The sequence below is a fragment of the Ornithodoros turicata genome, chromosome 6, assembly GCF_037126465.1.
Source record: "Ornithodoros turicata isolate Travis chromosome 6, ASM3712646v1, whole genome shotgun sequence".
Lineage (NCBI taxonomy): Eukaryota > Metazoa > Arthropoda > Arachnida > Ixodida > Argasidae > Ornithodoros > Ornithodoros turicata.
Genome location: NC_088206.1, coordinates 39,447,388 through 39,461,751, shown reverse-complemented (window position 1 = coordinate 39,461,751; position 14,364 = coordinate 39,447,388). Strand labels below are relative to the sequence as shown.

The following is a 14,364-nucleotide window of genomic DNA, read 5'->3' as shown; positions in this document are numbered from 1 at the left end:
GTACTGTATTTAATAAACTGAGGAAGTAAGCAAGTTGAGTATGAACCAATCGGAGAACGACGTTGCGTCGTCTGCTAACGTGCGGCAATCTTGCGGGATTTTCGCGGTGCCATTTCCTGACGGCAACTTCGTATTTTCTTCTTATTTAGTTATAAAGTACAGTGCTTCAGGTAACAACGCCCACGATTCCTCTCGATCATTTCTAGAATCCAAATTTTTTCGTAGACATGGCAAACGAAAATCAGCGCCAGCAGCTTCTGTCCATACTTGAAGAATCTCCTCAGCTGTCAAATAACCGGCAGTTTCTGTCTGGGGAAACGGCAGTAGACCGGAGGGCGAAGTGGGATACCATTGCTGTCACCCTCAATTCCCTCGGAACTTTTCAGAAGGATGGAAAAGGGTGGCAGCAGATTTGGAAGGATTGGCGGTACCGTGTTCGCAACAGGCGAGGGATGTTTTTAATAAAATGCACCGCACTGGTGGTGGCAGCGGGTACGTGAGTGTAGCGGGCAGCGAGGGCACTGAGAGCACCACCGACATATCGTCTCAGCTGAGCGGGACTGACCGACGGGTCATGGCACTGGTAGGCTGGGACTCTGTTACTGGTGCGCCCGGTGGAGCCCAAGTGCAGATGGCTGGCAGCGCCATCATTCCCGTCGCTGTGGTTCCAGCCACGAACAATCAAGTAAGCTGAGTTCCAATATTTCCTTGTACACACAACAATAAAGTACTAATTCCACGATCTTTTGTAGCAGCCACCTCTAGAGCAAGACCGTGATGAGGCTCGCAGGCAGGTTCCAGCAGAGGTGTGTATTAAATGGGTACTGAACTATTTATCGACTGTCCTTTATGACGTCTGATCTGAATGGAGAGTACCATCAGCCAGCCATTCTAATCATGTAAACCGCCAGGTTGCCACTGAGGACACAGGGCCAAATGAAATCGGGCGTAATAGAACACCAGAACCTGTTGCGAGCAGCCAGCCCCCAGAAGGACAAAGTGCACAAGGAGGCGACGAGTGCCACCTTCATTCTCGCTTCAACTCCTCGAGGAGCAGAGAAGGATGGTTGAGGAGCAGAGGCGAACAGCGGACTACCTACAACTTTTATATCAGGTATGCTTTAAAAAATGTTATATTAAAGTACATGGCAATAAATCTTGATATCATCCCTTTACTGCTCTGCGGACACAGACGTTGTCTCCTCTAGCAGAATATTTTGCCCACAAGCTGCAGGAGGAACAGAATCGATGATGTATATATGTAAGTATAGTTCAAGATGAGACAAGAAAAGACTTTGCTCTGTAAATCTATTTTTAATTTCATAATAAAATAATGCAATAAAATGTGCATGGTGTTGTGTTGCATGGATGGACCCATACCCATAGTTCCTGCAGACTATGCAGAAGTATGCAAGGACTATACTGACCAGAGCTATGCAAGTTACTCACAAAATGTAACCCTAGTTAAAATTACATGACTCTAAAAGCAACCATGTTACATGACATGACAGTTAGTTACCCATGCAATCTAATTGGCTTACTTCTCAATTACTTTAGGCTACTCAGTTGACTAAAACAAACTTCACAGACAACGCAATAGCATCTCTAAAGCAATAGGGTGTATTCACATGACGTCAAATGAACGTGTTTGGTCGCCATGGTGGTGGTCACTTCTTCGGTACAGCTGCAGAGATTGTCTAGCGTTTGCTCGAAAATGAATCCTAGAATGGTGTTTTGAAATCTGGTCACGTCGATTCCCTTCTTTTATCCCGAAGACACTTCGTCATTGTTGTTCTTGAGTTTTCTTTTACGAAAACTATGCTCGTCGCATTGAAAAATCGCGCAGTATGTCATCGTTTAATGTAGCTCGCACAAAGATTGCCGCTGTAGCTAATGTAGCTCATAAGCTCCACCAGTGGGAGGAGCTTATGAGCATTCCACGTCACTGCCACGTCTGAATGTGACGTAGGTGAATACACTCTATCAGTGACCACAACTTTCAGAATAGTTCCAGATGGATTATGCGAATAGTGAATTTTAAAACGAAAGTAAACATAAAGTGAACAACGAGAAATTAGCAGAAGCAGGCCACTAACGTGGACGACAGAAACACAAATCCTGGAGTGAGCACCTTTTCCTGCGTTGTTTGATTTTAAAATGTCACCGCATCACACTTTGTACGCACTTATTTCAGAGTGGAACAGAACCACTGAACACTGAAAACCACACAAAGAGCAAACAGCACCCAACGAAAACAACGCGTTATCAATTGCTGCCTGATCTGGAAACCACGACTGTTTCCACGGGGCCCTTCTTGCTCCTCGGGGCTTTCTTGGGTGGTTTCATGCACATCCTGAGAGTCACCCTCTTCACTGCTCTCTGGAGGGTCACTCATGTTGTATGCGAGGCACAGGTTGTGAAGAATAGCACATGCTGTAATGATATTGCATGATCGGTCTGGAGAAAAGTGAAGGGTCCTGTAACGCTGTAGGCAACGGAACCGCATTTTGAGGACTCCAAAGCACTGTTCGATGCGACACCGTGTTTTCATGTGGGCAGCATTATAGGCATTCTCTTCTGCAGTCGTCGGGGACCTGACAGGGGTCATAAGCCAAGCTTCCAGGGGATACCCGCTGTCACCTATATATGGAAACAAAGAATTTCTTACATGGTGTGAACTAACTGAAAGATTAATTACAGTATCTCCTACTTTATGTAAGTCATTTCACATCAACCACGGAAGCCCAGTCTTACCTATTAGCCACTCCTCATTTTTGAAAAAGCCTGTTGTTGCTCTGTGGCGTAGCTCACATGCATTGAGGACAGACGAGTCGTGACAACACCCAGGGTACCTGGCAGTCAAGTATAGAATACGACGAGACGCATCGCAAACCTACCACACAAAAAAGAAAGAAAAGGAATACAGGTAATTTAACATGGTGAAAACTTAACCAATGGGAAGGAAGCCCATCTACAGGTTTTCTCACTGATCTCAACCAAAGTGCCAAAACTAATCCATGTGTGAAGAAATGTCTATGGCACGTGAATCAATTCTTGGCAATGGCATTTGGATTAAAATGATTGGGAAATCCAGATGCTGGTACATGGCATTATATATAAGAAGGTATCAACTGAAATCGAGGACACTACGCAGAACTGTGCCCACTTTCCTGCATTTCATAAGTATGAACAATTTCAGTGAATGTCACGAGTGATGAATGCAAAGCTGTATGAATTCATCCTTGGAAGCAAGCAACAATATGACAGAACAACCCCTGACAGGTGCATACTAACATACAGCCTATAAAGCTTTGCTTGCAATGTAAACTTAAATGCTTTCTGCATATTTCATAATCTATGTAACAACAAACACAAACAGGAAACTCACAGCTAGCACATTAAGAGCATAATAGCCCTTATGGCAGTAGTAGTTGGCGTCTTCAAAACGTGGGTCGTGTGTGCTGGGTTGTATTATAGCAACCTCCGTACCATCTATCGCACCTTAAAAAGCAGAAAATACATAACTACATAGACGTACATTCATAAGTACACATGTAAGTATAGAGGAAATACAATTTGCCCTAGCTGTGTTCTGAGACAATAAATTGTGCCGCATTTAGGTGTGGCAGCTGTGAGTGGAGCAGTGACCCACTGGAAACACTTACACTTTCAAAATGAAAATGTAAGGATAGTGAGGAATCTGGATAAATGAAATTTGGGAGTGTCTGATTTTTCCTGTCAGCAGAGTAGCCAAGCAACTCTGTCCGTCCATAAAACGTGACATTGAGAAGTCCATATAAATGAACTAACACTGCACTTCCATTGCAATGTATTTTCATCTATATGGCAATTTGTACAACATAAATACAACAGTTCTACTCTACTGTGAACCAATTTAAAAAATCTATATGCTCCACAGGAACGTGTAAGCTTACCCACACAGCCAGGAAAACCTGCTATCTCGTAAAACCCTCGTTTTACTTGTAGCTTTTCGTCTTCCGTCGAGGGAAACCTCATGTATTTTGGTGCGAGTCTCATGATGATCGCAAGACTGACATCGTGGATCGCCTCAGCCACAGCGTGTGTGCTGCACGCAAAATATTCCTCATTGGCGATATTGCCGAGAAACGCTCCGGTGGCGTAGAATCTTAATGCCATGAGCACTCTCTGTTCCACCGCCAATGTCGTCCTGCGCCAACGTTGTTCTGTTCAAAAGGAAAAATAATCACACTCCATCACTTTGTAATCATCATCATGTCAATCAAATCATCATCATCAATCATGTAACTGCGCGCGTTCCGACTCGTGCTACACAAGACTGCAGAATAAAACAACTTCATAGCTATGTACGTTTCTGTTTTCGCGATCACTGACACGCAGTCAACATTTTACGACTGCCGCGGCTACAAATGCTATAAAACCATATAATGATTATCAGTTGGTTCTATCACATTGCGCTGTGTCGGCTTTCAAGTTGACTATAATGAGGGGAACAACGCTCGTAAGTTTCAATGTTGTGAAAACACCGTAACATATACCTCTTTGAATGTCTTCGCAAACAGCGTCGCAAACTTCCTTGACGACATCCTTTGAAAGACGGAAGAGTGAGACGAACTGCTCCTCCGTGAGCGTGGTGAACGCGTCTTTATGGGCACGGAACGACCGCGACGATTCCTCTGAATCAACGCCTTAATCTTTAAGAAAGGCGTGAACAAGCGCCATTTTGAACAACGAACGGCCCACAGTCTTGCGTCGGCTGACCTCCTCGCCCAACGGCTACGATGGCCAGACGCCAGGCGACGGTGCAAGGCCAGCCGCCGGCTCTAAAGCGAAACGCACCGCCTCGAAAATATTGTCGCCACCAGCGTGCCAGCTCGGAAGACCTCTCATTGGCTGCGCATTATATGTATAAATATTTAGATGTTCATTGGTCTAAAAAACTGGCGTCAGTTTCCTTCGCGCTGATTGGGCGAGAGTTATTTGACTGAGGAGCGAGCATCCGAACGCGCGAACCGCTCAACGGAAGCAGTCGAACGGAGGAGAAAGAACGACATCGCGTCTGTCCGGCCACGCGTGTTCTCTTGGACTGCAACCGTTGTGCACGCAAACGCTACGGGGTAGTTTGAGGGTTTTGAATGCTTTAGATTTAGATTGTTGTGGCGAACTGCTAATGTGAGAACGGAATGGCACATCCACCTCATCATCGCAACAGCGGGAAGACGAACATGACATGGAATCCCTGCACTTCCAAAGGACGCAGAAATCGTCAGAGAGGAAGTCTGCACTCTTTCCGACGTACTGCAGGTGAACGGTAAGACAAGTTTGATTAGTTTTTTGTGACTGAAGGAAGTAATGCAGGTTTATCACGTTGAGTGTATTACGTACAACATTTACGAGTCACTCGGTATGTTAGCGGCGTTTCATTGTGCAGTGCATTGTCGTAACTTGTACGTTTCTGATATGCCGTTAATCAAATTATGTGTGGTTATGCTACACTCTAAGAAAAAAGGGTGCACACGGTACTCCTTTCGGGGTGTTCACGGCCGTCACATATTTCACTCCCCCATGGGTGATGAGGGTACACCACTACAACAAGTGTTCGCGTTACACCGTAGATGAGAGTGTACTCGGGACGCTCCTTCTGTAGGTGCTGTACTGAGGCCCCTTCCGAGAAGGTCTCCACTACTCTCTGAGTGAAAGAGGTCTCACGACGATATCATACTTTGTTTCTTTCAGAATCCCCACACGACCGAGCCTCCATGGCCATCTTCTTTCAGGGGTTGCATTTACACCCCTAGCATAGGTGTCCTCTGACACCCTATTGGACGGTGCTCCCGCTCCTCTTTTCTTTGAAGTGCTCTACTGACATTCTTATTAATGGCGTTTCCTTTGCTCCCAATATATGGGCGTACGGAAAGCCCCCCTGGTTCAGGTGTTCTCCTGACTCCCCACTAGACGGTGTTGCCGCTCCTCTTTTCTTTGAGGTGCTCTACTGACACCCTGATTAAGGCCGTTGCCTTTGCTCCCAGTACATGGGAGTGCGGAAAGAGCTTCTGGTTTAGGTATTCTTCTGACTCCCCACTAGACGGTGCTCCCGCTCCTCTTTTCTTTGAAGTGCTCTACTGACATTCTTATTAAGGGCGTCGCCTTTGCTCCCAATATATGGGCGTACGGAAAGCGCCCCTGGTTCAGGTGTTCTCCTGACTCCCCACTAGACGGTGCTGCCGCTCCTCTTTTCTTTGAGGTGCTCCACTGACATTCTTATTAAGAGCGTTGTCTTTGCTCCCAATATAGGGGCGTACGGAAAGCGCCCCTGGTTTTGGGTGTTCTCCTGACTCCCCACTAGACGGTGCTCCCGCTCCTCTTTCCTTTGAAGTGCTCTACTGACAACTTGATTAAGGCCGTTGCCTTTGCTCCCAATATATGGGAGTGCGGAAAGTGTCTCTGGTTTAGGTGTTCTTCTGACTCCCCACTAAACGGTGCTACCGCTCCTCTTTTCTTTAAAGTGCTCCGGCGACTCTCAGATTAAGGGCGTTGATTTTACTCCCAATTTTCGGCATGCACAAAGGATCCGTAATTTAGGTGTCTTTCTGACTCCCTATTGGACGGTGCTCCAGCGCCCCTTTTCTTTGCAGTATTCCACTGATATTCCGACTAAAGGCCTTGCTTTTACTCCCAATATTAGGGAACGGGGAAAGGACCTCCATGTTTGGTATCATGACTCCTCATTGGGCTGTGCTCCCATGCCCCTTCTATTGACCTGCAGCTAAGGACGTTATTTTTACCTCCATTATTATAGTTTGAATCTACACGCTGACACACAGGCGGGGGTTAACAGCTAGGTAGCCGTTCATATATACAGTGTGTCCACGCTAAATGTGAACGGGATCTCCGAAATGACGTGCTGTCATAGGCTAACTGATACGCTTCCTAAGAAGCTATAAGAAAGTATCCTAAATCTATAAGAAGCAGTATAAGAAACAAGTAGATCTTGCAATGCAGCACCTGCTTCTTACACAAATGTTCAAGCAACGGCATCAGTTTTTCCGCGGCAGGCCGAGTTATGAGAAGCCATGTTCACATTTAGCCTGGTAACCCTGTATAGGGACATAGTGACGCATCATAGCATGTAGGGCCCAACAGTTGCATTATGCGTACACCGTATGCATGATCAACACAGTTAACGTGCAAACATTTATTAGCGCGCGTTTCGGCTACACCTTATAGCATATTAAAACAATTCCATACACAAGCAAAAATGGTAAGTGAAAACACGCGTTACAGTGAAGGAGCATTTTCTCTTTAGCACTCTTAGTGCAATTAGAAATTAATACACGTGATGACGTATTTCTACAATCATCTTCTGTAGGAATAAAACGAAAATGTCTATGAACAAAGATACAATGTGCTGCTTACACGCCAGTCTCATAAGAAAATCGTTCCGGAAAGGCAAAAAAGAAAAAAAAATGTTACAGTAAATGCGCAGCATGCCTTTCGCGCTTTTAATGGCATTAGAAACACGTGTGCAGGCATGAATATCTACCGTCATATCCTGTGCAAATAAAATGAATAAAGCTACAATCTGGTGGCGCCTCATTAGAACATCTTTCTGGAAAGGCAAAAAATACTAGTACACTAATGTGAACTTAACTAGAGTGACGATTTGAAAAAAAGTTCACCGATAGCGCCACGAACGTCTCAGCAATTACTAAACTTGCGAGGAACGTTGTGCTGTCCACACTTAGAGCATACAAATGGATTTAATCACAAACTTCAGGTTGATTCAAGGCCAGAAGAAAAGTTGCAAGAAAAGTTCGAACCTAACGACAGCTGTACTGAAGGCGTTGTAGCGACTGGTAATTCAGCGGTCGTCTGCTGCTGTCGACACCAGTTGCAAACTCGCCCTCCCTCCCCACCCCAGACGGCGTAGGGTCCCTACTGGGCTCAGTCATGGTGTCGGTACCCTGCGCCATCCGGGGAGCGAGTTATCAACTGGTGCCGACAGTCGCAGGCAACCGCTGCATTACCTGCCGTCAGCAACGCCTCCGGTTCAGCTCTGTCGTTGGGTGTGAACATTAGCTACTGAAACGTGCAGCTTGACACTCAGGTATCAAAGCTCAGTAGGGGGAGACGTTTAGGACCAAATGAGCTTATACGAAACATGTGTTTTTAATCGCCGTTAAGGAGCGAAGTTTCACTGGGAACTGCTGACAGTCACGGTAGGTTGGAGGTGCAATGCGTTGTACTCACATAGCCAGTCTTCGTGTTGTCCTTGAGTTTAGGATACTTGCATACAAGGTGTTGCGCGCAAACGGAATACAGTTTTCCAGGAAATCTGCATTAGGCAACGCACCATGAGAATAGTACAACGTTTGTCTATGCATACGTACAGAGTGTACCTTGACAGATCATAGAACAGCCAGTTCACAATATCCGACTTTAGCCGCACTGACGGCAAGCCATCTTTCAGGCTTGTAAGATCTGCGCGTATATGTTGGGGGACGATAGGGAAGCGGTAACTGGCTGGAGGAATGTCCATTGCTGCTGGAAGGTGTGATACCTGGATCGAACTATAATATTCCCGGCATTGCATGCCATGTGCAAGTGGGACGGTCAACCGTATCAGGATTATACCAGAGGCCTCACCTGCATGATGCTTTTCCCGAGGAAGGTGGATCAACAGAGCTATAGGGGTCATATATTGCGAGCATTATCCCTTATCGCAAAAAAAATACAGTCGACCCCCGTTTATCCGGACGGTGGCGTTCCCGGCGAAATCGTCCGGATACCGGGGCATCCGGATAAATGAAACGACCGAATAGAAACGTCCTACAGAGCAAGGTTTAATTAAAAGACAGAAATCTCGTCAATGACAGCTGTTACATAGTAGTGTTATGCACTCTATTCCTGCAAACTTTTGCTAATTGCATAGAGTTGAGCCACGCTGTTGCGTTGCTCGAAGAATATCAGTGCGGTCGCAAAGTGTAAATGTCGGAGCCTTGTTTCTCACTGGCGTCATCGGCACCGTCTTGCTGCACATCATCGGAGGCAAGAGCAGCAATCACACCGTCATCAGTCATAGCTGCACACGCGTCATCATCCTTATCAACGTCAACGTAGTCAGAAACCGCAGCATCATCTACGGCAGTCGCAGTGAGCCTCTGCATCAGGGATCGCAGCTCAGCTAGGGGAATGTCTTCATCGGCCAACGGGCCGTAAGCAGTAGTCCCTCGGGTTGGAGTTTTCCCCTCTAGAACCGGACAGTTGCTCGAGATATTTCCAAATGACTCGACTGGTCAACGTGACCCAACGCACACAAATAGAAAAGGGGGTCATCGTGCACGGTTGTCTCCCCTATGGAGGAATGAAGGTCCCTGACGTGTGACGGGAATAACCCCAAAACAGCGCAAAGGGTGACGAAGCGGGGTCAGCGTCTCCTCTTACTCACGGTAGTCCGGATAACTGAAGCTGGATTACAAGAATGTTCGACTTTCGTTCCCTGGAATTCTTGTCCGAGTCCGGAAGCTGAAGTCCGGATAAACGAGAACAAAATACATGGAGGAAAATCCGTTCCCGTGCCTTTTGTCCGGATACCGCGGGATCCGGATAAATGAAGTCTGGATAAACGGGGGTCGACTCTATTTCAATATGGTAGTGCGTTGTGGGTTTTATGGTGACCACCATACCTTTCATAAGGCGGGTTCCCACTTCCATCAAGCACAGTGCTGCTGGATTGCACCAGCCTCAGGTTTGTCGATTCTAGAACATCTCTTTCCTCAAAGTCAATGAAACCGTTCACCGCAGTGTCAAACACCTAGAATGTGCACATAGCGTTACACGCAGTACAGGGGCAACATACGCGATGTACCTGAACTATAAGTTTGTCGTTGACAAGGTAACTAAATGTGGATTGCAGCAAGGCTTCTTTGACATCGGACAGCATCCTCTTCCCTTTTACAACGAGCTTCTTTCGTGAAGCTCCATGCTCCACAATGCACATGATTTCAGAAGCATTAGCTATGCTTCCTGTGGGCTCTATAGAGTCAATTGTAAAGGTAAGCAAACTAAGCATTGGAATTGTTAAACTTTTCTTGCATATGTGCTGACGCCTAGACAAACACATATATGATCAACTACGATTGGACACACCGAATTGAGGCCACACTAAAAAAACAGCACGCGCACCTAACGCACCTGCAGCCTCCATGGAAATCGTGCTACTGGCGACCGCAATTCAGCTCACTTAAAGAGAACCAAGAGTACAGGGGAGTGAACGGAAAAACGGAGATAACAGAACCTTCCTTATTTTAGATGCTAGACTTACCTAATGCGCTGTAGGTCTACAGCTATGAACAACCTGGGCACTCAACGCGCGAACATGGTGAAAACTGTTATCAACGGAGAAGCGCCGCAAACTTGTCGAATGGGGAGGGAGGTTCGGGTGAGGGTGATCACCCGTCCAACAGGTTGATAACGTACTTTTGGGCATGCTTATCGTCTTCTTTCACACACTGATAGTAAACGGCGCGATACGTAGTTGTAGGTGCGAACTTGAACAGCGGTCTTGAACTGTAAGTTGCAGACGATGTTTTATCAGCTGACGTTGTTGCACGGAGGCATGTGGTTGTGTGGAAGACTTTAATTCTAAACAAAAATGTCTGGCTGTGTGTTCCGATGTCCGAAGTGCCCGTACTTCGCGTGTACACAGCAACGTGTTGCTTCGCATTTGGCAATCTCTCACAGCGGTGAATCGAACTTCAACGTTGTTTGTGATGTGGGTGATTGCAAGAAAACCTACTCCCATATGAATTCCTACAGGAAACACCTCTACAATGTGCACATAAACAAGGCATCGAGAGACACCGTCCCAGATGTGAACCTAGAGAGCGATACCAGCGACTACACTCTACGCGACGAAATCCTGGACCGTCCCGATATGGGCAGTGAGGGGGAGTGGACACATGAAGGGCCGTCGTATGAATTCTTTGATCTCGTTGAGGATGCTACGAGAAACGTGTGTCGGCTCTTTTTCCGCCTGACACAAGAGCATAAAGTTCCCGAGTCGGCCTGTGAAACTGCGTTTAGGGACTTGGAATGTCTGATGAGTTCCCTCTGGGAGCAGTTTACAAACACAGTAGGCTGCAAAATCGGTGACGAACTTCTGTCTACACATGATGACCTAAGACAGCTCCTAAAGTGTGACTTCATGAAGCAACTTTTTGCTCCAGTTCGCACAGCCTACCAGCGAGAACAGTTCGCAAAGAGACACCTCCGTTACGTGGAACCCGTTCAGTGTCACTACGCTGCCGACAGGAACGAGTCGTTTCAGTACGTTCCTGTTGCAAGTGTCATCATAAATGTTCTGGAGAGCCCAACGATTGCTGACTCGCTTTTGAATCCCCAGCCCCAGTGCGATCCACAAATCATTAGCAGTTTCCGTGATGGCACACTACAGCAACGACGCCAAGACACAAGGGATCCATCCACCACATACATCATTTTGTACTCAGATGAGCTTGAAGTAGTGAACCCCATTGGTCCCAAACGGGGTGTGCACAAACTACTAGTGGTATATTTTACCTTCTTGGAACTCCATCCAAGATTTCGGTCCCAGGTAAAGCATATACATTTTGCCATAGTCGCAAAGTACCCAGACACGAAGTGTCATCTTGACGTGGTTCTAGCACCACTGGTTAGCGACCTGAATGTGCTTGCAACTGACGGAATGGATATTACTTAACCACTGGGCTCGCGGAAAATTTTTGTGCGTGTTGTGGGCTTTTGTGGCGACAACTTGTCGATGCACGCTGTTGGCGGCTTCACATGCAGTTTCAGCTGTGGCAGGGTTTGCCGATATTGTTTAACGAGGTCAAGTCAACTGGGTGAAGTCAAAAGCGAACGTCACTGCATTGTACGAGATGCAAAGACACACAGTGCTCAGCTAGAAGCTATACAAGTGAACCCTGACTTGACATCTGCGTACGGTGTGCGAGAAAAGTCCCCACTGCTGGAGTTGGAATCCTTCGACGTTACGCGCCAGCTTCCACCAGACGTAATGCACGATATGTTCGAAGGGACGTTTGTTGTTATCATGCATTACACCCACAGAGGACTCGTTGAAGATAACGTCCTAACTGCCGAAGATATCCTGCGTGCCGATACTTTCCCGTATGGCACCAACGACAACAAAAACAGGCCTGAGAAGATCGGCGCGTCATTTCTAAGTGATTCCAAATCCATGAGGGGCTCTGCCTCTCAAAAATGGTGCCTCTTTCGTCTCATGCCTTTCATTTTGGGCCCCATCGTACCAGAGGGGAACGACAAGTGGGAACTATTCCTCACCTTCCGGGAGCTGGCGGACATTATTTTGGCGGAGAAAATGCCCTCTGAGTGCCCCCAATATTTGGAAGACAAGATCGAGGAATTTTTCATGATGTTCTTGGCCAAGTACCCGAATGCTCGTGTGCATCCGAAGCTCCATTACATGGTTCATTATCCGCGAATCACCAGTGAGCTTGGCCCCCTGAGGCAATATTGGTGCCTTCGGTTTGAAGCAAAACACCAGTTCTTCAAGAGTCACGCCGCTAGGGTTCACAATTACGGCAATATCCCCTACACATTGGCAAAGAAGCATCAGCTGTTACAAAGTTACCAGTTAGGTTCCAGCTTCATGGAAAACAGCTTTACAGCGACAAATCTACGCCCTGCAGAGCAAACAGAGGCACATCCCTGCGCACAGCACTTGTTCTGTGGCATGGTCAACATAGCGGATTCTGCCAAGGTCAACGGTCTTGCGTATTCCAAAGGAGATATCCTTGTCATGAAAACCGGCGACGATCCGAACTTTGTGCAAGTCCAACAACTATACTTCGCTAAACGCAGGTTTTATCTTCAAGTGGAAGAGATGGTAGTGGATACATTTTGCAGGCACACGTTTGCGTACAAACTGCGTCGTACAGGCCACATTGCGCTTAACGCACCTGGAGATGAGGCTTCGTTTCAAAAGTTGGATCTATATTTTGGCGGATTCGTCGTGCCCAAATGGGAAATAACTTTCTAATTTCCTTCCTCACACTGTATCGATTGAGATCCTGATACGTCGTTCTGGATACAAAGTCTCAATAAAAATGTTCTTTGTTTACCCCGAATTATCAAAAAGGACGAAAAAAAAGAAAGAAAGAAAGAGAGACGTCGAATGCTGCGTGCGAAGTCGTAGCATGACCTTTACACTTAGAAGGACCTGTAGCACTATCAGCTGCACAATTGAAAGACAAGCAAGAGGCATCATGAAGACGCACAAGATTACTTGTTTTAACTCGGTACCGTCAAAGCGGTTCTGTCGCCAGCAATCCGCGATGGCAGGCGCAACGGGGAGAAAGGCTCGAGGGGGGGGGGGGGGGGGGGGAGAGAAGGGCTCGGTCTACCAACAGCTGGCGCTTTTCTTTATCACGTCGTGCCCGTGTGCCGCTATGAACCAGCGAGTGATGCCATGCCCAAAAAGTTTCGGGGCTCTGTCTTTATTCTTTACTAATAGCATAGGTAATAGAGAAAACATGTGTTGCTGCAAGCATTTGTTTACGCAGCTGGAGCACGCTTATGAGTCCAACTAACATAGTAGAAATAAATTCAAGATCAGGTTTGGCACAGCGTGATACAACACCTCGGGGTACAGTGTTTAGCTCACTTGAAAACAATTCTTTTTTCTTATGATAGTAAAAATAGCGAAAATGCTACTGCCTTCGGGGTGTACTGTCCGTCACATATTTCACTCTCTTGAGGAAGTCGTGTCGTGCTTACACTCCAAGTATACAGTGCAGAGGTGGGCACCCTCACGAGGGCTTGTGAGGGTGAGAGCTCCCTCACCTCACCCTCACCGCACGGAATTTTTTAGGTGAGGTGAGGTGAGGGGCAAACTTTTGAAGCAATGATTGAGGTAAGATGAGGCGAGGAAAAATTTTCTTAGGACACGCTGAGGTGAGGATAGGCGAGGAAAACTTTCTGAAAAAAATTTTGAGGTGAGGCGAGGGAAATTTTTCTTGGGGAAGGCTGAGGTGAGGTCAGTTGAGGAAAAATTTTCTCAGGAAATGCTGAGGTGAGGTAACTTTTCTGATAATTGTTGGGAGGTGAGGCGAGGAAAACTTTCTGATTTTTTTTTTTTTTTTGAGGTGGGGTGAGGAAACGTCTCAGATTTATTTTTGAGGTGAGGGTAGGTGATGGGACTTCTCTGATACAGAGTTGAGGTGAGGTGAGGCGAGGACGAAGCTCCGTCCAGGAAAATTGAGATAAGGGCAAAGACAGTGAGGAGTATTGCCCACCTCTGATATAGTGTGTCCCAAGGAAAGTGGGCCAAAGCGCTTCACAAAG

The 14,364-nt window shown here is 46.7% G+C and overlaps 2 protein-coding genes across 2 annotated transcripts; both read left to right on the top strand.

Annotated features, from left to right (window-relative positions):
* The first annotated feature begins 10,804 nt into the window (after nt 1-10,804).
* Nucleotides 10,805-11,740, top strand: LOC135398515 (uncharacterized). The gene has a single exon (XM_064629921.1). It carries the CDS (start codon nt 10,805-10,807, stop codon nt 11,738-11,740), a length of 936 nt encoding a protein of 311 aa, XP_064485991.1.
* Nucleotides 11,741-11,800: 60 nt separating this feature from the next.
* Nucleotides 11,801-13,060, top strand: LOC135398514 (uncharacterized). The gene has a single exon (XM_064629920.1). It carries the CDS (start codon nt 11,801-11,803, stop codon nt 13,058-13,060), a length of 1,260 nt encoding a protein of 419 aa, XP_064485990.1.
* The last annotated feature ends 1,304 nt before the right edge of the window (nt 13,061-14,364 follow it).